This window comes from Orbicella faveolata, unplaced genomic scaffold (genome assembly GCF_042242905.1).
Source record: "Orbicella faveolata isolate gen_17 unplaced genomic scaffold, um_ofav_v1 contig_13, whole genome shotgun sequence".
Lineage (NCBI taxonomy): Eukaryota > Metazoa > Cnidaria > Anthozoa > Scleractinia > Merulinidae > Orbicella > Orbicella faveolata.
The window spans coordinates 14,533,853-14,556,034 of record NW_028301540.1 but is presented as its reverse complement, the minus strand read 5'-3'; the positions used below and the strand labels follow the sequence as shown (position 1 = coordinate 14,556,034).

Below are 22,182 nucleotides of genomic sequence, written 5' to 3'. Positions count from 1 at the left end.
GGTTTCCTTTCTTTGATCAGTCCTTTTATTTACATCACCAGTATGCTTAGAGGTTTGTGTTGAGATTTTGACATTAGATGCTAATAACTGCCTTGGCTGAAATGATAAAGCTCTGTCTATAACAGTTACTTTAAAACATTATTGTGCCCCATGCACTTTGCCTGTGGTTGCTGTTTTGCAAACTTGGGACTTTCAGGGCATCAAGAATAAAAAGCCAGGTCTGCTTACCCAGGACAAGTAAATTTTGCTCTTGGGGAAGTGAAAAATAAATTAATAGCATTTCGCAGGATGGGTGGGCAAGTGAAATTAGCCGCAGTAGTCTTGTGAGTCTGATGTCAGCTTGACAGATGATAATTTCCAGTCAGAACTATTTCAAAATCTAAGACCGCAATGTGAGTGAAAGGATGAGTGAGTTCAAAGCCTGGATTAATTTAAAATTCAAGTGCACTTTGTTTGTGTTTGTGTTTTCTCTCTCTTTGTTTGTGTTTGCTCTCTCAATATTGGCCACATTGGCAAGTGATATTTAAGTGGGAACAAGTGAAAATGAAAAATCCTTGAGCCACTGAACAGGTGGATTTGAAATTTTTTTCCATGGCATGACTGTTTTTTCTTCCTAACTCTGGTGTTTGTAAATATAACTCAGTCTTGTGAAATAACATTGACATTTTAATTACATGCATTATTTTTTAGCGTTCCAGTGCAAGGTCTTGGAAGCCCGTGTTTGCTGTTCTGCGAGGCCATGTTCTCTACTTACATAAAGACAAAGGGACGGCCCATCAAGTGAGTGTTAATATAAAGGAAATTCACTAGTTTCCAACAGGGGTTTCATTAACAGACGGGCAAATTGATGGGCTGTGAAGACAATTTTGCCCACCTGATTTGTCCATAATATATAGAAGAAAGTTTTTCTTACAAAGCAGTTCAGTTCTAATAGTTTTGTCCAGCGGTGAAAATCAGTTACCCTCCTGCTGAGAACATTAATGAAACCCCTGGTTTCCAATTGCACTGGACAGGGTCATACTCAATGTAGCTACTCTGTCAAATTGTGCTATTTTAATTTGAAACCCTTTACAAGTGTGGAACATTTGCATTTGCCAATGTTAGGAGTCAGTGACCATGTATAAACCATGTGGATTGCATGACAAGTGCAAGTGTTCGTGCCTTTTGGACTACATGTACGTGAAAAGTTTCTCTATTTGCAGTGAGTGATTCAGATGGGCTGATGATATGATATTGTTTTTTTCCAGGAGGATAGCTCTGATGAACAGCCAATCAGCATCAAGTCCAGCATCGTTGACATTGCTCATGACTACACTAAAAGGAAAAATGTGTTCAGAATGACAACTTTTAATGGATCAGAGTTCTTGTTCCAGGTAAAGTTTTGAGTGAACTAAATACTTTATACTACAGAGTAGAATGAATCTTCAGTTCCTTTTCTTTTGTTTTCACATTGTAATTAAGTAGCACCTGGTGTAAATAAGTAATGTATATTGTAGGATGGATGTAGTAATAGCACAATACTTTGTTATTGTAATTTGTGATACGTGTAATTTGTTAAAGGTGTATTAATTTAAATAATAGTAATGAAAAAAAAATACAATGTAGCTCTGTTATGTTTCAGACCGAGGATCATGACTCCATGATGTCGTGGATTGCGGCCATCCAGGCTAATAACAACCCTGATGAAGATGTAAGTGTGTTCTTTGTAACTAATGGTACTAGAACAGATCACGTCTTTAGTGCAGGTTTTGCATGACCATACAAAGTGGTTGGCTTCCAAAAAACCCTTGCAGTCCAATCAGAAGTTCCTGCATTAGGATATCTTTTGCAGTATTGCATCTGTTAACCATGCAGTATTGCCAAAAATGATGTTTCCTTTTGTAGAAAACTTTACTGGATTTTCTTACAATGACAGCTTCACAATGTTCATTGGTTATTTATTTCCAGCACATTGTGTAAAAATGTTACCTTTTTTTAGGAGAACGGTGTGAGCAGTCAGAGTTTGATTATAAGAAGAATGAAAACAGTGGAGCAAGAGACATCTGGGTGAGGACTTTATTGTTGTCAGCACTGCATGTAGATTGTGTTGCAGTCATAGCTAGTAACAGGCAAGCCAAACTTGCCTCGGTAAAAAATTGAATTTATTTAGTTCAAGTTCCCCTAAGAGGCTATGCATTATTGAAAAAAATAGATCAATAAATCAATTGGACTAGCATGCCAACCAGCTGAATGTACCTAATCAAATGTTTTTGGTACACTTTGGTGACATATCAGGCAAGTTTGCTCTGGCCATGGTTTGCATTTTGGCGAGATGTAGTTGAGCCAAAATACCCATGGCAGGTGAACCTAGTACCCAGGACAGTAGACACGGCTTCTGAAGGGCTAATTGCAAATGTGGGTATGGTAAGTTACTGTACCTCAGTATCCCTAGCTTTCTTATGCTAAGATATTAGAGTCTATTACGGTTGCTTGTGGAGTTGTGGTGGCCTCATGGTTAGTGTGCTCCCCTCTGGATGAAGCAGACCGGGTTCAAGCCTTGGCTGGGGACATTGTTTGATGTTCTTGGAAAAGACAATGTAGAGTGCCTCTCTCATCCCAGGTGTATAAATGCGTACCAGTGAACTTAACGCTGGGGGTAACCCTGTGATGGACTAGCATCCTATCCAGGGGGAGTAGAAATACTCCCAGTTCACTTGGCTTGCATGCACACTTAACCATAGAGTTGTAACAGACTTGTTTTACATAGCCAAGATAGGTTTTGTTTCAGTAGAAATGTTTTCTGTGGTGCCGTAAGGTGAATTTCTCTTTCACTTGATATCATTTGTGAAGAGGGAAAACATGACCAGTGACAGTATTGCTTGTTATCCCATGTAGGTCAAATACTGCTTCACCCAGTCACAAGTTATCACCTCCAGTCAACACCAAGATACCTGGTATACCTGGAATATCAAACATCAAGAAAAGCTTGTCTTTCAAGAACATCACTGCTGGGCAGAAAGGTAACAGTCAATGTAGTTTGCAGCTCTATCCAGTCACACCTCCTGTAAGTAGAGACCTTGAGAACAGAAAGGCTAAAGGACCATGACGAAGTGTTCAGTTCTTTTGTGCTCAGTAGTCATTGTGAGAAATTTGTTGTATGTTCTGCCGTTCCAGGCAATGTCCATATCCCGCTCAGGGACGTTTTTTTGGTGGTTTGACCCCCCAAACTCCTCCGGAAATTCCAGTTCAGCTTTTGCATGTACGTTCCTTTAAAATATTTGGCTTTTGTGGCCTCCACGCCCTTGGAATATCCAATGTCTTTCCACAGGGAGGGTATGGATGTTTTCTGGAACTGCAGAGATTTTGAATAGCTCATGTTCTTAGAACATATGAGATTTTTTCTCCGACAACGGGCCTCTGTTAAACCAATTGCAACATGCATTTTTTAAAATTTTTTTTAAAGATATTTATGGAGCAAGAAACATTTTCATATCTTTTGTTCATTCAGCGGTGTGTCTTTCTTTCTTAATAATGATTTTAGGTGAAAGTGGCAAGACACATGGAAATAAATCATCCAAAAAGCGGAAGAAACCTCAACACCCCAATAGCTACCCTTCAGGTAAAGTTCTCCAAGTAACTAATTAGTTAGTCTGCTGACAGTTTACAGTTGATCAAGTTCCCTTGTGAGGATGGTGCCCCCCCCCCCCCCCCCCCCAATTTACCACCATGGAGTTTCTATTTAGGCTTTGGATTGGAATTGCCATTCAGGAAGAATGTGTTTCATTAGAAGTTTCCCCAAAAGTCTGCCATTTTGGGTGTGTTGCAAAATTTGTCTTACCTCTGAAAGCCAAAAGACCAGTAACTGGACAGGTGCAACATATGCATAACAGTGGTTTTAACACGAATTTCTATTCAAAATGTTCCAACCACTAAAAACAAGAATAAGAAGTAAAACCAAAAATCAATCGAGACTCTTTCTAACATTGTTTCCTGCAATAAGATACATTTTTTGATGAGTCATACATGTACCGATTAACCTCCAAACTGAAATTTCAGGAACTTTTGACTAAATAGAAAGCACATCTTTTTCTTTCCAGATCTCCATTCATTATCTACAATCTTAGCTGTTAGAATAAAATGGAAGTGTTCCTTGTATACCAATCAATTTTTCCATAAGTGATTACTCTGTTGATTCTCTTCTTCTCTTTTGGTTTACAGGACATTCTGTTGGAGTACCTTTGGAGTTGTGCCCAGCATCAAAGAACAACAAGGTGGGTTAAAAGAGACAGACATACATGTACATTTTGAAATTTTCTACCACAGCTGCCATGACGTAGAATTGGCCGATTTTTGTAGGGAGGTCTCAAAGTATAACCATAGGCGAATGGGCGGGGGAGGGGGAGGGAGGGGGGGCTGCAGTCCCCCCAGCTACGGTAATTACGTGATTTTTCGGGTAGAAAGCTCATGATTAGGGCAACGACACTCGAGGGAAAACATTAATGCTGTTTGCGTGATATCCAAAACTCGTAAATAAAGTTTCTAGTTAGTTATTTTTTTTCATAATTTTTTCTTTTAATAAGTTTTAAATTTTACCTGAATTGAGACTGTTGATAGAGTATGATTGATTGATTATGTAAGCTTTGAACATACCTACATGTCTTTTTGAAATTACAGCAGTTTCATCAGATGTGGGAATTGTGAAAATTTTTGTTTTTCATGCAATTTGAGTGCATTTGTATCCTGATTTCAATACTCACGCATTCGGTCATTGCGTAACTTTTTTGGGCAAGAAAGTCACCACCCCTCCAAGTCCGAAGGTGCCCGTACGCCTATGAGTATAACTGCTGGAAGGTGTTGGATACTGTTGCCTGTCACTAACCTCACTATTAACTAAGCCAAGTGTGTTACTCTTTGCAGTTTGTGCCTTTAATCGTGGAACACTGTTGTGATGTTGTAGAGAGAAAAGGACTCGAGACTGTTGGTGTCTATAGGTGAGCTATTCAAGTCAATACAGAACCGGAACGTCTGTTATAAATCAAACAACAAGACAGTACGTCATGCTTCTGGCATCAGATGTCAATCGTTAGGTTGCTGCCCAGTATTTTCTGGAGCTGTCCCAATGAATGGCCAGACGCCTTGTGTGCACCTGGGTGGTGTCAGCGAGAGCCAAAGTAAAGTGTCTAGCCATGTACCAAAACAAAAACTGCGACGATACTTAATTGATACTTCCTCAAGGAAACTACCATCCGTCAATTAAATGTTTAGATCAAATTAACCTTTTTTCCTTTCCTTTTTGTAGAGATGACTAATTTGTATACTAAGACTACTTTTAAGATCAAACCAAGATCGTTGTTAACATGCAGTTTTCTTTTTTTTTTTCCTTTTTTCTTTTTCTGTTTGTACCTCCTTCTACATTGTTTGTTTTTTTTTATTGTTAAATGTTTGTAGAGTTCCTGGTAATTCTGCTGCGGTAACTGCTTTGCAAGAGGAGCTAAACAACAGAGGAATTGAGAATGTTTGTCTCGAGGAAGAGGTAATGGGACGTTCATTCCACCCTTATAAGTTTTTACGGGTTGAGCAGCTTTTTACATGAGAAACAACCCCCCCCCCCCCAAAAAAAAAAAAAAAAAAAAAAATTTGATATACAATGTAGGTGCAATTCCTTTCAAAACTACAACTCGTGCGATAAAAATCAAGAACAAAACCTCAAGGTTAGGGTGTAATGGCTGATCGCATATGAGAATTATGACACGAACTGAATTAGATAAGAGGTTCCTGTTCACATTTAGAATGAAGGATTTTCAGTTTTTATATTGCTTACTATGTCTGGAAATGTGCTTGTCATTATACTGAATCTCATTTGAATTAGTCTTTTCAAGTCAGAGTGAGTGCTTTTAACCATTGGTTTCTCTATATACAGAAGTGGAATGATGTAAACAACATCACCAGCCTTTTGAAACTGTTCCTACGAAAATTACCAGAAGGTCTTGTTACTGCAGGTAATTTTAAAAACTGTTTTCACCTCATCTGTAGATTCTTTTACTACTTCAAATTACTTTTATTGCTTTATGAATTGGTTTCTCTCCTCTTTCAGTATTATTGTGGAACATGTATTCCACCTACTTTCAATACTTTTCAACAGCCCTCGGTTGTCTTGTGTTAATTTACACAGACGTGATCGAAAAATGAGATAAACTAGATAACTGCATAATTTGGAAGGTTTATAGAGAACACAATGACCCTTACTGAAATAAACCCCCATATGATTCCCCCAATCAAGTATTTCCTCCTGAAGTTGCTTTCCTTTCCTCCACGGTGGGAAACTCTTTAATTTGTGTACAGGGGCAGATCCAGAAAATCCTGAGAGAAGGGATCGAAGAAATTGCTACGAAGCGCAAGCCATCCCCCTCCTCAAACCGAATGAAAAATGGCGCTCTAGGGACGGTTGGTCATGTTCTTTTTCCAAAATACAAAGAAAGGGAGTGGCCCCCTCCCCGCCCACCCCCCCGCCCCATACTAAATCAGCCCCTGGCATAAAAGCTTGATGAGTGGTTGCATTTCAGTGTGTTTTCCGAATTGAACTTCACAGATTTGTACGATGCATTTATTGAATCAAATAAGAAAGAGGATGTAGCAGAGAGAATGTGGTCAATACGATCTGTGGTAAGTGTGTTTGTGTGGGTGCAAGTGTCCGGTGCAGCAACCACTGAAAATCTGTATTGTATGGGGACAACAAGGGGAAGGATTTGTCTTCTTGCTTTTATTCTGATAAGATATTTCCATCCAAAGTCTTATTCCAGTGATTTCCAAGAGGGTTCAAGGATAGTCATACGAGGGCATTGTGATCCTTGAATGTAAAAAAATCCATATGGCATATTTATAACTAAATATGGCATATATAGTTACACTTCGGAGTAGACCAGCATCCATGTACAAATTTCACGTAAGGTAAAAGAGGTCAAGTCTGCGTCTGACCAAGTGGTTCACACTGCAAGAGCTTATGCCAGTTCCTGTAGCAGTAATCAAGTACTACTACTCCCCCCCCCTGGATAGGATGCTAGTCCATAGGAGTGCTACCTCCAGCGTTAAATTCGCTGGTGCCCATTTATAAATATGGTGGAGAAAAGTCTTATGTCTTGCTCAAGAACACAACGCAACGAACCCGAGTAGGGCTTGAACCCAGACTGCTCAATCCAGAGTCCACTGCGCTTAACATTGGGTCACCTTGTTTCCCACGAGACATATTTCCTTGTTTGCCTTTCCGTCAATAGTGACTGAAAACGTTGCGTGTATCGTAATAATGTTCTGCAAAATCTTGGGATTAAAGCTCTGTTGGACCAGTAAGCATCGAATTAAGAGAAAAAAATGCTGCTTGAGCCGATGTCGTTCTCAAAATCTAAACAACACCGTGTAATACACTGTTTCAAGTTAGACGATCTACTTATTGTGCAAGGAGCAATGAAATTATACCCTAAATGCCCTTTTTTTCTTGTTTTCTGTAGGTGCAAGAATTACCAGATCATAACTTTGAAACACTCAAGCTTCTTGTGCATCATTTGAAACTGGTGTCAGACAACTGTGACAAGAACAAGGTATTGTTGATAAGTCTTCACTTTCGTAATTAACGTCCGCAGTGCCCCATCTTTTAGCTCGTACGAAGTATTCATATATCAGACCGTTGTTAATATGTACTTCACATTAGGAATGTTTGCCACTGTCCCAAAGCCGCTGTGGTTTGTGGATCAACTTATTGGCAAAGTCCGTGCTATACGGGCATCTTTCTGTCTAGTTCTGCTTTGCAGGTGAATATATGAAAGATCATATATTTGAACTGTGGAGAAATGTTTAAAGACATGAATGGTCGCCGCAGCAACTTGAGTAGTTATGAAAATTAAGCCTGAAAAAAAAAAAAAAGAAACGAAGAAGGAAAAAATTAGTGGAGTGACTGGTCAGGAGACAATTTTTGTCGTAGTTTAGGATGTATTTCAGTTTGCCTTGTCATAGCAGAATTCTGCTTTATCTGTGGGCAAGTGAAACATGAACTTCACTATAGAGGTCAGTAAAGACAATAAGCTGAATTGTCATAGTGTACTTTTAAGAAGAGATTTTGAGCAACGCTTAACGTTGAGCCATAGAGTAAGGACTAACATTCGACTTTTACGGTGACAGTTCTCAAGTTGATATTCAGCTTAATCCCTCAAACTAACTATACTGTTTGTGGCTTACTGTTTAGATGGAAGTGCGTAATCTGGCGATCGTGTTTGGCCCGACCATCATTAGGACTGGAGACGATTCGATGATGGCCATGGTAAAGGACATGTCAGACCAGTGCCGAATAGTCGAGACACTTATATCAGAGGTGAGATGACCTCAACATGCGAGTAGTCCAGCATCTCTTCTCAAACTGATTAATTATTCATGCAGAGCATCTTATTCTGGTCAGGTGGATGGGTTTAGAAACCCAATGAAAAACGAGTTGAAAACCACGGCCGTGTTTGAAATAATTTCAAACACGGATGCAAATTTTCTTAATCTGCATATTGACAAAGCAAGAAAAACACATGACGATAAACAACTTTATTTAATCACACATTTTACAAAGCAAGGTTTAAACCTAAATTATTTACTGCTGACGTTAAATGTAACGGTACAGTTATTAAACTCCCCAAAACAGAAAGGGCCATTCTTTTTCTAAATTTAAATTCTCGCTCAATGGTGGCGACCTTGTCTTTTGGTTCGCTTTCAACCTTGCTTGCTAAACTGACACTAACGTTAGAAATTCCCAGTTCTAAGGCGTACTAATTTGCTATCTGCCCCTGCATTTAACAGACTAGACGCACACGTTACCTCGGAATAGCGCTGGCCACACACTTTTCTTCCTCTTCGCGAGTTTTAGGAGGTCTAAATTTGCACTCTGCCATTTGCTTTGCGAAGCAACCTGGTCGCTCAGAACTGACAAACAGCTGGGTAACGTGACATTGATGAATATTCAAAATTGTCTCGGAGCAGCAATTTGGTGATAGAATCACGTTTTCACGTCCTCAAATAAAATATTTGAATTGAGAGAACTTTTTCAAATGATAATTTAGACTAATTTTCTTTGTTGGAGAAGTAATTTCAAAAACTCGCGCTTCGGGTTTCATTAGGTTTGCAAACGCTCGAAAACAATAAAACCACTCGGCCTGCAGCCTTGTGGTTTCAAATGTTTTCTCTCGTTTGGAAACCTGATGAAACCCTCGCACTCGTTTTTGAAACAGTACTTCCAGACCTGTATTTTCAATTTTTCTGGTAACTTGTAGCTTCTTTTGTTTCAAGAGATAGGTGCATTGTTTGGATCATTTATGCATTGTTTCGTGAGCCAATAACAAATGGTGTTTGGACTTGTAACTACAGGCCTGCCTTAGCATGCCGATATCTGCTTGCATGCCTCTGTACCGCTGTTTATTAGGGCATTATGCGGGCGCATGTTATGGCGCCTTTTAACACTGCTACATTTTGTTTCAGTGTGATTGGTTTTTTGAGGAGACTGAAGGCGACGAGTGTCCAGTGAAGGTATGGTAATCTTTCTACTGATGATCTGCTTTTTGTGATTTTCATCTGTTGAAGCATATTTTGCATATCAAGAATCCTGTTTGTTTTGAAGAAAGTCCAGTAAATCAATGCAAATGGTTTACAGTTAGAAGTGAACTTCTACTGCACGACTCCACCATGGCGCCAAATTTGAATAACAATGCGTTGGAAAACCTTAGCCTCGTGCTTATGTTTTCAGGCGGAGGATTTTGTTCAACAGTGCGAGGCGAAGGTTTTCCAGCGCACTGTTATTCGGTGACCTTTTTGCAATTGTAATTTGCAAGTTCAGATATGCTAACTATTATTTGATGAAAATGTGGGGATGTGACAATGTGGCAGTGGCCATTATATCTGCAGGCCATGAATATACAGCAAATAAAATTGACCATCGCTCTAGTAGAGAAGCACCTTTCCCCCAGGGATCGATTACCAGCAGCTTTTTCGGGAAATTAGCGCGGACACACCCCCCCGCCCACTTCCCCCGCCCCCCGCCCACTCCCGCTCCCCTTCTCTGGGAGGAATTCTACTTGACCCGAGAGAGCGGGGGAAATCAAGTCTACTATTCCCCCACCCGTCAAAAAAATAGGTACCCAAATGCTACATGTGTGGGATACCTTATTCGCATTAACGGACACGAGCCGATGACAGTAGTGTGGGATACCATAGGCATCCCACACAAAAAGGAAAGCATTTATGTGCAAGTTACTTACACGACTTTTGTGTGTACTGTTTTGTTGGTAGGCAATACCAACAAGTCAAGAGTTACCTCATGAACACATTTTATCTCAGAATGTGCTGAGCTCCCTTGGACAGGTTGCTGTTAACTTTGGTGAGTGATTATCGTTAGAGAGGTTAAGCATGACGTTTACAGCAAACGGCAAAGATTGTTTCTGTTTTTGTGTACTTTTCTTCTAATCCTTGAATTAATCACACAAAGATAGAAAAACTTCTCTTACCATTCACCGCAAATACAAATACTTTTACTCTAATGTACAAACAGCTCAAGACGGACGTTTTACGTTGGTCATTTGCCGTAAACGTCATGCGTAACTCTGTTATCTGGTCTCAAACGAAAGAAGCCGTGAGTTTAATAGTAATTCAGGTACTCCTTGGAATTGTATTACTCTCCCATTTGAACTTTTTCAAATCTCTTCTTGTTATGGAAGAAAGAATGCGTGACAAGGCAAGAGAGGACTTATTGCTTGATTAGCTGAGCGAGGGAGGAATGTGTGAAGAGCTAAAAGAATACATGCATCATTTTAATTTATTTTTATTTTATGTGTTAGGCGAAGATGGGTCATACAAGCCTAAGGTAAGAACTGTAGATACTGAAGAGTTGTGCTGTTTAAAGTAGATCTTACTGTCCACTTTTGATGACGACAAGCTTTCGTAGACTTCGGGTGGGCCCTCTTTTGCTTTATTTCGTTCAGACTTGGGAGAGGGAGGCCAAAAAAACGAACCAATAAAACAAACAAGGAGAAGGAAGAAATGGCCGCATGAAAACTTGGAGCGAGGCGTGCTTAAGACTCTCGCGTAGTTTTCTCTCGGCTATATTATGTCAGTAAGGGAATGCTTGTAGCCTAAGTAAGCTTTCACGGAGCTCTTTCATGTTGCTGAGTGAAATATTTGAATCAGGCACAGCAGAGTCTTATTAGAAGCAGCACACGGTATATCACACTTACAAATGGATCACTGCCAACGATCACCGTACTAGTGTAAATGTCCCCCCTGGACATACGCTCACAACTTTGCGTGCAACACTTTAAGGCAACGTGGCCTCGCGCTTTGGGAACGCTTTTACGGTAATGAGGTGCAAGGAAATGATGTGCAAGGGTCAATTCTGCTTTTGTCGACGCTCGGTCTTATTCCTTTTATACAAAAGGATATTTGACCGCAGACTCAACTGTAATAACAGCCGTTACTTATTCCTTAAGAGGTATAATTTTAAGTTTTATTTCGTTTTTCTTCTAGTCTAGCGGAATTTCTCTTCACATCCCCAAGTTCCGAAGCGGAAAGACCTCAAAGTCCGACTCGGGTCAGGGAAGCTCTTCCGATGGACCGCTCTCCGATTCTCAGGGTTCCGAGGGCTCACCGCCGACTGAGAGAGCTCCTGCGGTGAAGATTCTTACAGGTGAGGGGTCAAGGTCCAATTCACCGACCATGGAGAGATCGAAACTTGGTGGCAAGAGGGGTGTAGAGAGTTCTTCTTCCTCCATACAAATGGTACTAGATCCCTCAGATGCAGAGTTCAGGCCTAAAGGAGCAGGATCCTTAAAGGCGTATTCCTACTCACACCCTCCCCCTCCGTCGTATCGACGTGTTAATCCTCAGAAGAGGTCCGCTAGTCCCAGTACCCCTGAGCAGCCTTTCTATCCTTTGGAAGTGAATTTCTCATCAGCACAGGAGTCGGAGATGAGGAAGTCTCCAGATGAACCATTGCCCAGTGCTTCGCCCAGTGAGCACGACAATGCATCCAAGCCCAGCTTCGCTTCTTTCAGCGAGGAGACTCGTCGGAGGTTATTAAAACTAAACCTGCAAAAGAAAGCGGCTGAGAAGAGGCGACAAAGTGAAGGAGAAAGAGAGGTGACTTCGCCGCCGAGTGAAAGGAGCGACGAAACACCACGTGATGCGCCACGTGAACGAAAGATCTCAGATCAGGGAGTGTTTGAAAGTATGGATCAGCTCAGCAGCAGCAGTACAAGCCGCAGCAGTAGCGCCCATAGCAGCAAGAATCCGTCGCTGGATTCACTACACGTTTCACCTCAGCCTCAGCTAGATAAAGTGGCCAGTTTACCTGTGACGTCTCAAAGCGAAATGCCGCGAGTAAACGGTAGTGTTAAGACAATGTCGCTACCAAATGAAGCGCTTCGGGAAGTAGTGCCCAGGTCTAATGAGACAGTGGTGGCTGTTGTCAAAGGAAGAGGTGTGGTGTCTGGCACACTAAGACAGTTTGAACCCGCTCGAAGACCGGCTAGTCTGGATATCCCAACCAAACGAGAAAATGCTGAAGAGCTCCGGTTGGCTAGGAGATCTTTGGGCTCTGAAGAGAGCAGCGATACTTCGAGCGACGAGGGTGATGAATGCGCCATCAGCATGTCGAAGACATTTGATGAAAAGCTTCGGATTTTACTGGATCTTGGTAGCACGTTCGGAAACAAGGAGAGTGGAGGTGACACGCATAGCGATGATGATAAGTCGTCTGTGAGAAGTGAACCGCAGAGGAGGCCGATCACGAACAGTGACGAAATGGCACAACGCCGAGCATCGGATGAACCCGGCAGGGTGTACAAGATTGTCGGTGTTAACCCGTCAACTGATACTCACGAGACTGTGTCCACCCCATACAATACCAGATCACATGTTCCCAGGGATGCGCCCAGACACGACACTCCTGAAACGGAATTGAGATCGAACAGTTTAATAGAAATAAACACTAGTAAATACTTTGCAGCCCCTTCTACAGAGGAGCGTGCTAGTTCTCAGCCGCACTCTCCGGCGAGAACAGCTGCCCGTGGTGGAACACCCGTGTCTTCTGACAAAAAGGTGGGTGACCTGAGGCAAAGATTTGAGAGCAGTCCGAGTAAAGGCAAAGTTAGTGGTCTGACACCAAAGAGTAACCAGGTCAGAGGAAGAGATTACGCACCACCAGTTGCGCGAAAGAAAATTGGATCGGTCCGGACAACGACTCCTGTTTCTCTCAAGGAGTTCAATGTTAAACCTGTGAAGACATCTGCTGCTCAGCCCGTTCAAGTAGGAGGGGTAGGCAGAGGGGTACAGCGTGGAACTACACAGAGGCCGCCTGAAAGTAGAGCGGTGAGCTCGAGGAACATCCGCCTGGAGTCTAGCCCAGTGAAACACTCATCTACCTCACCAGTAAGGTACTACAGCGCAGAGAGAACTGATAGCGGTGTCGACAGGACTACACTGCGGGCAAGACCAAACGTGAATGTAGCGACAAATGAAAGATCCAAGGGGCCGCCAGTTGTAGGGAAAACACACGTGCCTCCACGAGTCATGAATCGAGAGTATGGATCCAAATCCAAACTGTTATCTCATAAAGACTCGGTTAAGGAACTACTTCCTTCAAAGACTAGATTATCACCCAGGGACGTTCGAGGTTCGCAAACACAGAGCAAGCTTGAGAAGGACGCACAACACATCGCCGAACTGCTGGAAGAGATGCACAGTGAACGCTACTTACATCTCTCTCGTCAACAGTCCGACATTTCAGGACAGGCGCAGAAAGCCGCTGCCCAGAGGGCCGCTATCCGCAGGCGCAGGCGTTCTTTAGGAGATGACAACAATCCTGTTCTGTTGCAAATGGCGAACTCACCCGCGGGCGAAAGGGAAAATACATCCACTCCCACGGGAATGGAAGTCACTCAGGGAGGCTATAACACGTGGCGTCCTGATGTAAGACCAAGTAGTCCTCAGCGCGGCGGAAACACCACAAGGAGTGCTGTTCACACTGTCAAGAGGTGACGCTGAGAGGAAGATGGAATCTTACTTGTCGTGTAAACGAGGCATTTGGGTCAGGTGACCCTAATACCTCAGTTTCCTAACAGCAGGCGAAACTAAAACAAGAGCTGATCTCAACAACGCAAACATCTCACATGGTTGATTTTGTTATGAGCTTTGCGTTCCTGGCACTGTTCAGGTGTTAGCGCAGACCTCCTCTGCTGTATCTGTGTTCTGTGTAGCCCCTGCGTCCAACCTGAGGTAGCCACTAACCATCCTACCTTGATTGTTTTTTGTTTCGTTTTTAACTACAAAGCGATATATTTTTCTACTCTTTAAAATCTTAGCATTTTTAATTCAGGTTCTCCTTTTATTTTGAATTATTTTATTCGAATGGTAAAAGTTCTTCAAGGAATTTACCTTTTTTGACTTTTATGAATATCACCGTAAGGTCATTGTATTCTATAGCATTGACAAATCATTATTGTATTGTCTCTAAGTCTTGTATAAATTTATTTCAACTTCCGATATGTTTCGTCGTGTTGTTGTGGCAAAAATAATGAAGACAGACGAGATTGTTAATTTTGTTCCATATCTTGAAAAGTAAGTTATTACTAATATATATATCCTTCCGTTTGAAGGAAACAAATGCTCTGGTTGTAAACGGGGGTTCGGATTTCATGGTTTTCGTTGTATAGAAAAACGTTTTCGAAACTTGGTCGCTGGTCTATTGTAGCTATTGTCATGCAATTTAACATCTAGTTGATTGCGTGACGTGACTCGCTGTTTAGGGGAGTCGCGTGAAAATCGCGCATCGTCACTATTTGAAGATTTTTTCAGTTACGGAGACAACTAACTTGTGTCCGCAGCTTTTATATGTCTTTGTATACAAATAGTTATTTTTCTTCCGACTCAAGTGTATACTCGAGAATTTTAATTAGGTCAATCAACAAATGCTTGTAAAAAAAAAAAAAAAAAAAAAAAAAAAATCGCGAGACTGCAAAGTATAAGATAAGAGCTTTACTTCTGATAGCTTACTAGGTTACTATTTTTTACAATATTATTATTTTTGTACCTTTACTGTGCAAAGTATTTTCTACAAATGTATCTGTACTTACAACAAACGCGTAGCTTAAGATTTGTATGATATGGTGTTTAATCGTTTATAGGGTGTATTTTATGTATGTATAAATATGCAAGTCTTGGGTTTACCTTGGCGTGAACAGTTATGGTTATTATGGGTTTTATAATAATTATGATAATTATTTCTAGTAGAAGTAATAATAATAATAATTAATTTAAGTTTTAGACTTAATTGTCTTGGAGGTGAAAAGGCAAGTCCATTTTCTTTTTGTTTATGTTCGTATTGCTTGTTTGGTGCTCTCCCTGCAGGACTAAATTTTATCCGTGCCGGATTGTTTTGTTTTTTTGTTCCTCAGTGTGAATCTCTAAACTGGTTGCTATCAGGTGCTGTACATTTCTGTAATCCTAGTAAAGTGAATTGTGGATGTGGTGCACCCAATTCTCTTTCCCTGTAACTTGATCATATAGTTTTTCTCGTCGCCAGTCTGCTAACTCTCTAGCCTACATAGCGGGCGGTTTCAGCGAATTGAGCACGGTCTGAGCGCGCACAAGCGGCGAATGGGCAAAGCGACAAGGAGCCTGGGGGAGAGAGAAACGAAACTTTGCGTGCGCTCAAATCGCTTAAACCGCTCGCTACCTAGGCTACCTCTATCTTTTTCACTTCTCAATCAATCAGTCACTCTTGGAAATTATCAGAAAACGACTTCCAAAACAAACTTCGGCTAACATATTTGAAAAGGATAAGAGGGTTTCCTAAATCCATTTTTCGTGTAAAGACGTATTTTCTTGCTGGACTTGCATTTCAGTGAGAAGAAGGACTTGCCTTTACACTCCTTACCAGACTGTATTGTCCGTCAAGTGTTGCGAGACTTCATAATATATTGAATTAGATTGTAAATGGACTCGTGACTGTTATACAGTGTAATTTCCACAAAGATGATTAAAACTCAAACTTGTTTTACAGTAAGGTTGGTGTTTTTGCTTTCATTTGCGCATTCCGGGTGTGACAATGCATTGAGTACCCAGCTGTCCCGTTATTTGGCGAGTGAACCCTTCATTACGGCAAACTCTATGGTCAACTGAGTTAATACCTCAACCTCGTTCCAAGGGTCCTCTCTCTTGCTCGAGGAAGAAGAGGACCCTGGTAATGAGGTTGAACCTACCTATTCCTTTTATTACTGTGGTAATGGTGAAACTATGCATAATGGTTTAAACCAATGTTCCGTAAGGTCATTTCCTGTACCTCACTTTGAAAAAAGAGTAATGGTCTGGGGCGAGAGCGTGCTTATTGTGTGCGGGATCATGACAATACGGGACGGCGAAACGAACGCTGAAAGCAACGGTTAGGTTCAGGGTCAGCTATGAGTCCTTTTGTTATGTTACTTTCTCTCGATCGCTAGTTGCAATTGATTAACCCCGGAATAACCATCGAATACGGTCATTCTACAACGGTACAAGTTTTCACTAAAACAAAGTGAGACGGGATAAGTGTTCTCCATTTAGTAGTAGTAGGTCCACATCAGCTGTACAGTTGCTTATTTTAAATCTACTTATCAAATAAACGTATGTTTGTAAGTATGTATGTATTTGACATTAAGTGAAAAGGAATGTACCATCTGATTTCTCACTGGACCGGACTGGACTGGACTCTTATCAGGGAGCATAGGAATGACGCGAGAAAGCTGGTACACTGATTTTCCTTTCTTTCCGGTAAAAATGGAAAAAGAGGAATACTCGTGAAGGTATTCCATTTTTCCGAAAAATTTCCAGCGGAAAAGCCTGTTCTATTTAGTTTCCCACCGGAAAAACCAGTTTCCCTACAAATGGAAAACGCCCCTAAAAATCCTAAAAAGCTCGCAGGGATATTCTCGGCCCAGGCCACCACTCTTTTAAAGAGTAAGCTTTTGTTTGCTATTGTTTACATTTTTTCCAGCCTTTTCATTACGGACGCTGAAGTAACCAGGGTGGTAGAGGTTATCATTTCTGTTTCCTGTGACCACACGGGCTGTCCGTAATGTAGAGGTGTTCAATGCATTTTTTGAAATATGCAATTTAACACATCTCGTTTCATTTCACTTTATAACAGCCTGTTTCACAGGCTGTCTGGTTCGAAACACTCTAAAGAAGCGTATTACCGGAGGTAGCAGACGGTTTCCTGTAGGGTTGAGTTTTTTCTAGTCTATTACATTGGAGAAGTTAAAATTTCATCATATGACTTCTATCGCAAACCAGTCGCAGATAAGGTTTCGTTTTGGGACGAAACAAAATCCTTTTTCACAGCAGTAGCTGGTTTGTTGCTCTTTGCTCCAGTGTAGCCATGAAAATTTAATTTCGGCCTTAATAAAAGACATCCAAAACTCGGACAATACAGGTAAACAGATATACAAAACAGCAAGGGGCACCCGATTACTATAAGCCTTAAAATATGCATATTGAAAGTTTTAAACGGGGTTAACCTGTCTATAAAGTAGTCTGAAATGAGTTTTAATGTCCCTAAAAAATTAGCACAAAAGCTGGTTGTGAGGTGCTCATTTGGTACCAAAAAAAAAAAACGGTTGTGAAATGCTATCTTCGCTCTGAGTGAATCTGTGGGAGTATTGCTGAAGTCTCGTGCAATGCTGTCAGCAAGTTTCTCACTTCACAGGGGCCCCACGTGCGCGGCCTGTCCAGTAATTATTATATAAGGAGTTTATTGTTCTATCACGTAGGGTTGGCTAGGCTGAAAGAGGTTTTGCAACACGGAGAGAACGTTTTAGGCCAATACACGGAGATCACCAACGACTGGATATCTTCAAGGTAGGTTTGAATATCTGTAGGGCTTAACTAAAGAGATTTAGTAGTAGTATACAAAATCAAACCTTTCTGGCGGATAAAGTTCATAGTGCTTGCTGTGTGCAGGAACTACAGGCCGAAGACGAAGGTTTTCGTGGACAATTCTAACAAAGGAAATGAAGTGCAATGATATCTACAGATCGTAAGACAGATTTTAACAGAAATTGTGGTTTTGTTCCTTTTATGAACTTTTACGCTATTATAATGATAGAAACGATGTCAAATCAATTCGTTAGGTATAGTTAATAATAAACTGAACAAAACAGCGAAGTGTTATTGGATTTGGAACAAAGGAGTTTTCAGACCTGACGCTCTCGGCAACCCCACCACGGGGGGATTACTCCCGAAATATCCGGTTGCGGGGGTGAAGGGGGGGGGGGGGTGCAATTTTGAAACCCTGACCCTATTTCAGACCAGACCCTGCCCAGAACTGAGGAAGGTCTTTAAATTCCCGGTGTGTTTTTGGTCTTAATGCCTTCAAAAGATGAATAGTAAGTCCTATGAAAAACATTAAAAATGTTCTTTTTCTAAGAATTTTGCCTAATTCACTCGACCGCGCCGAGCACAGTGCACGAACCCTGCACTACTTCAGACCCAAAGGTTCCCATTTCACAACGAAGTGGCTCCAAAACCATATCCGTTGGCGTCCGACGTAGCTTATATGCTTTATAAAAGCGGTTTCCCCCCGCCCCCCATCACCAGGGACCAGACTTCACTGAAAAGTTCCTTGTAAAATCTGTTCAATTTTACACTTATTTAGTTTGACAATTGAAAAAGGTCTTGAGACAGTTTGCTCTAATCAAGAGGCTTTGTTTTAGATAGCTGTCATAAGAATGAAAGGCCTCGCATACATTTTTTTCCTTTTTAGCGAGAAAGGTATGGCTGAATTATTTCAGTTTTATGATAGCAGTTACCTAGAATACTAAGGCAAGGTGTGATTCCGGAAAGTGTTTTAACCGTACAAACAATACTCTGTTTCGTTGCCATATTTTTGAGTGAAAACAATGTTGGTCAGTCTCCAAAGTGGCAAGATTTAATCGCAATAATGACCCTTGGAATCGACTTAACTTAACATGGCGACTACCAGTGTAAAGCAACGGATAGAATTGCTCTTATCCATTACTCTGGTGTAATGAAAAAAATAAATAGATAACAGCCATCATGACCTTGCAGCCCTGACGGGTTCCGGAGGTGAATTGTTTTCTCAGGCTTAGTTTGTAGTATTTTGCTTGTTTTCGTGCCAAAGACGAGCAGTCAACTGTTGGATGCAGTATAAAACACAAGGCGGTCTCTTTTTTGACGCATAGTAATATTCTTTAGATAGCGTGCAATACATGGGGCTATTCTGAGGTAATTGATTTCTAATCTTTACAATGACCGGTATATGTTCGTCTACTAAATAATATCGTTGATAAGATTTAAGACACACTTCATACCTTGAACTCGAGGTGAGTCAATGTCAGTTAGAATTCTGAAGGAGTTTTTTTTTTCGTTGTCGATTTATGATGCAGCGATAAAGCGTGCAGGGAAGAAATAAAAACCATTACTTTAATTACATTTGGAAGACGTTTATTGTTACTCTGGAGAAAGTAAAACATTTTAAGTCAAGCGTGCACGAAAAAAAGGCGCGCACAATTGGCCAATCACAGCGAAGAACTGTTCCCAAAGGCGGTCAACAGGGGTGAAGTGAAAAGATGCGGGGGTAAGGTAGGGGAAGGCCCAACCTGGTTAATTCAATACGTTTTTTAGAACGTATACTGAGCCAGAAAAAAGAAAGTAATGTCATAAGCTATTTTTACTAACGTTGCACTGAAAGCACACAAAGAAGCTTATTCCGCGTTCCCTCCCACTGCATCCGCTTTCGTTTCTTTTAGGAAATGGATATCTTTCTTTCTAATAATCGAATCGGAAGAAGGGCTTAAATAGCCTGAATGCCTGTGGCGTAAACCTCGAAAGATTTATCACCTATGGAAGAATAGACTGAGAAAATAGTGATTAGGGCGCGATGAGACATCGTAGACATGGCATGTTTTCTGAAGCTACAGTAAATAAAAACAGAAAATACATGATGCATTTTTCCGGCGGCTATTTCAATAAACTTTAATGTGATATTTACGTGTTAAAATACGGGATTTAAAAGATTGTGCGTAAATTGAGAACTTAAGTTTTGTCACAGAACGATAGTACGTACACGGAATACTTAAAGATTAATTATAATTTTTGTTTTTGGATAGAACGAGACCATTTACTCTGTACAGCCGTTTTGAGAAAGGTTGTCCTTCAAAACGCCAATCTCGCTCTCATGGCCTTTTCCGGGAAAGGACCATGGCAACGAGGTTGACAAAACGCAACTATCCCGAAAGGTATTACGGGTAATGGTGGTTTACTGCTGTGTCTTGGTTGAAGTTCAAGGTGTTTCAGCGTGATAGAAGGAAAAAGTACAAGCACGTGTGTTCATGCTTTCTCTTCCTTCTTGCTGGAACACCGTGAACCTCTTTCAAGCAATGATAAACTATCATTACCCATAATACCAATCGGTATGTTGCGTACCTTTTACGCTCAGTGGGACAACCTTTGTCGAAAAAGTTGTATGTTCCTACATTTCGCAGTTCCAGAAAATATCCATACTCCCTCCACAGAATGGATAGGAATTTCCTGGGGGGTTGGGGATTTTCTACGACCAAAACATCAAGCTTAATTGGAATTTCCAGAGGGTTGGGGGGAGGGGGGTTCTTTGAAAAAATCCCTTCCGTGAGGGAGTTATAGATATTTTCTGAAACTGCACATTTAGCGTTAAGTGTCAAGAAAAATCTAAAACTTCCTACAGCAGAGTAATCATAGTGGGAATTTTCTCTTTCTATTATAACGGAAAAATACTTTCGAAAGTATTAAAATTAGCTTTAACCCGAAACTTGTAATGAATAAAGTTTTAGGCAACGCGTTAGGAGAATTGATCTGTTGAGATGATAGTAGTTGTCGCATTTCGACTTCCTGTACGCATTCCATAAATATCATGTAAAGCAAAGCGACACCTTTATTGGTTCCGTTCGTGGGCTGAAAAGAATTATTTAAATTGTTATCTGCATATAAACAGACAGGGCGCTACAGGTAAGTAGTGAAAAGTTTTTTGGAATTTTTCTTGGCTAGCTTCGATTGAACTTTTTTTTTTGGGGGGGGGGGGGGTGATCGTGAAGGACTTTAACCATTGTCAGTCCGTCAAACGCCAAGCAGATGCTAACACTGTATTAAAGAGATTTTAAACAAGTTCCTCTCTCTCTCTCTCCTCGGGTTTTACACTGCAATGTTTCATTTGAAGAGAATCACGGTGATAAGCTTATATTCAAACTTTCAAGCGAATGATGTACTTTTAAAACTTTCATAAAATACCAGGTGATTTAATCTGCCATCACGGCTACGAGATACAAGGAAAACCGAGTTGCTTTGTTTGTGACTGTTGACGGCGTGTGCCACGGATATTCACTGCTGGCAAATTAAGCTTTCGCTAATGTCGAATTCCTGTGTATATCAAAGAGAACAACAGTACAAAGTACAGCACAACAGTTTTGAAATGGAATGAAGCCAAAAGAGGAAAGTTTAACTTAGTTGAGAGAGAAGCACCCTGAAAGAAAACCACAATACCATGATCTTATTGCAACCTCCGTTTCTAAAGATCATAACAGTTCCGCTTCTTCTAAGAATTTCATTTCTTCCTTCTTAACACGAAAATTTGTGTAACGCACCAGACATATTCCGTACGCTTTCTGACTTTTTTTCAGTTTTACTTTCTTCCGCCTGTATTTAAGGACTTGCTCAAGTCATTTAAGCAAAACAATTTTCAGCTAAAAAAGCTTCATCGGCGACTTCCAAGAAAGTTAAAACGTAGGCCGCCTGGTGAGGATCAGATTCGCATGTAATTTAAATCATCAGTGCATACGTAGGCTAGAATAGCAGCCGCTGTTCGTGAAGGAGCCCGCGCTCTTCCGCTGCGAAAGTCGAGCCTACGCATTCATGAGAAATCAGTTAAGCAGCCCTCTATTTATTACCGACAATTTTATCCATGCATTCTATTTTTTATAATTTTAAATGACTCTGGTTGTTGTCTCAGTATATGAGCATGATCTTCTTGACACAGGAACTCCATCTGCAATGAAAGAAAAGAGATTCCTAGCCGTCTGTAACCCCCTAAATACTTCCACATTTCGCCCCCTCCCCCTCAGTTTTCTGAAGTTTATAAACAAAACAGCAAGCAAAAGCAAACAA

General features: G+C 40.9%; 2 protein-coding genes across 2 annotated transcripts in view; both read left to right on the top strand.

The window, feature by feature from the left end:
- Positions 1-16,057, top strand: part of LOC110040166 (rho GTPase-activating protein 21-B-like) — a 31,770-nt gene extending 15,713 nt beyond the window's left edge. The window contains exons 11-27 of the mRNA XM_089284727.1: positions 691-780; positions 1,248-1,373; positions 1,622-1,690; positions 1,979-2,046; positions 2,875-2,999; positions 3,521-3,598; positions 4,198-4,250; positions 4,897-4,970; positions 5,428-5,512; positions 5,900-5,978; positions 6,569-6,642; positions 7,482-7,571; positions 8,213-8,338; positions 9,484-9,531; positions 10,291-10,378; positions 10,836-10,861; positions 11,521-16,057. Of these exons, the coding sequence (XP_089140853.1) occupies positions 691-780; positions 1,248-1,373; positions 1,622-1,690; positions 1,979-2,046; positions 2,875-2,999; positions 3,521-3,598; positions 4,198-4,250; positions 4,897-4,970; positions 5,428-5,512; positions 5,900-5,978; positions 6,569-6,642; positions 7,482-7,571; positions 8,213-8,338; positions 9,484-9,531; positions 10,291-10,378; positions 10,836-10,861; positions 11,521-14,031 (3,810 nt within the window). The 3' untranslated portion in view covers positions 14,032-16,057. The remainder of the gene's footprint in view (positions 1-690; positions 781-1,247; positions 1,374-1,621; positions 1,691-1,978; positions 2,047-2,874; positions 3,000-3,520; positions 3,599-4,197; positions 4,251-4,896; positions 4,971-5,427; positions 5,513-5,899; positions 5,979-6,568; positions 6,643-7,481; positions 7,572-8,212; positions 8,339-9,483; positions 9,532-10,290; positions 10,379-10,835; positions 10,862-11,520) is intronic.
- A 1,612-nt stretch (positions 16,058-17,669) lies between these two features.
- Positions 17,670-22,182, top strand: part of LOC110040165 (semaphorin-5A-like) — a 38,466-nt gene continuing 33,953 nt past the window's right edge. Inside the window, exon 1 of the mRNA XM_089284723.1 lies at positions 17,670-17,886. The gene's annotated coding sequence lies outside the window, so the exon portion shown is untranslated. The remainder of the gene's footprint in view (positions 17,887-22,182) is intronic.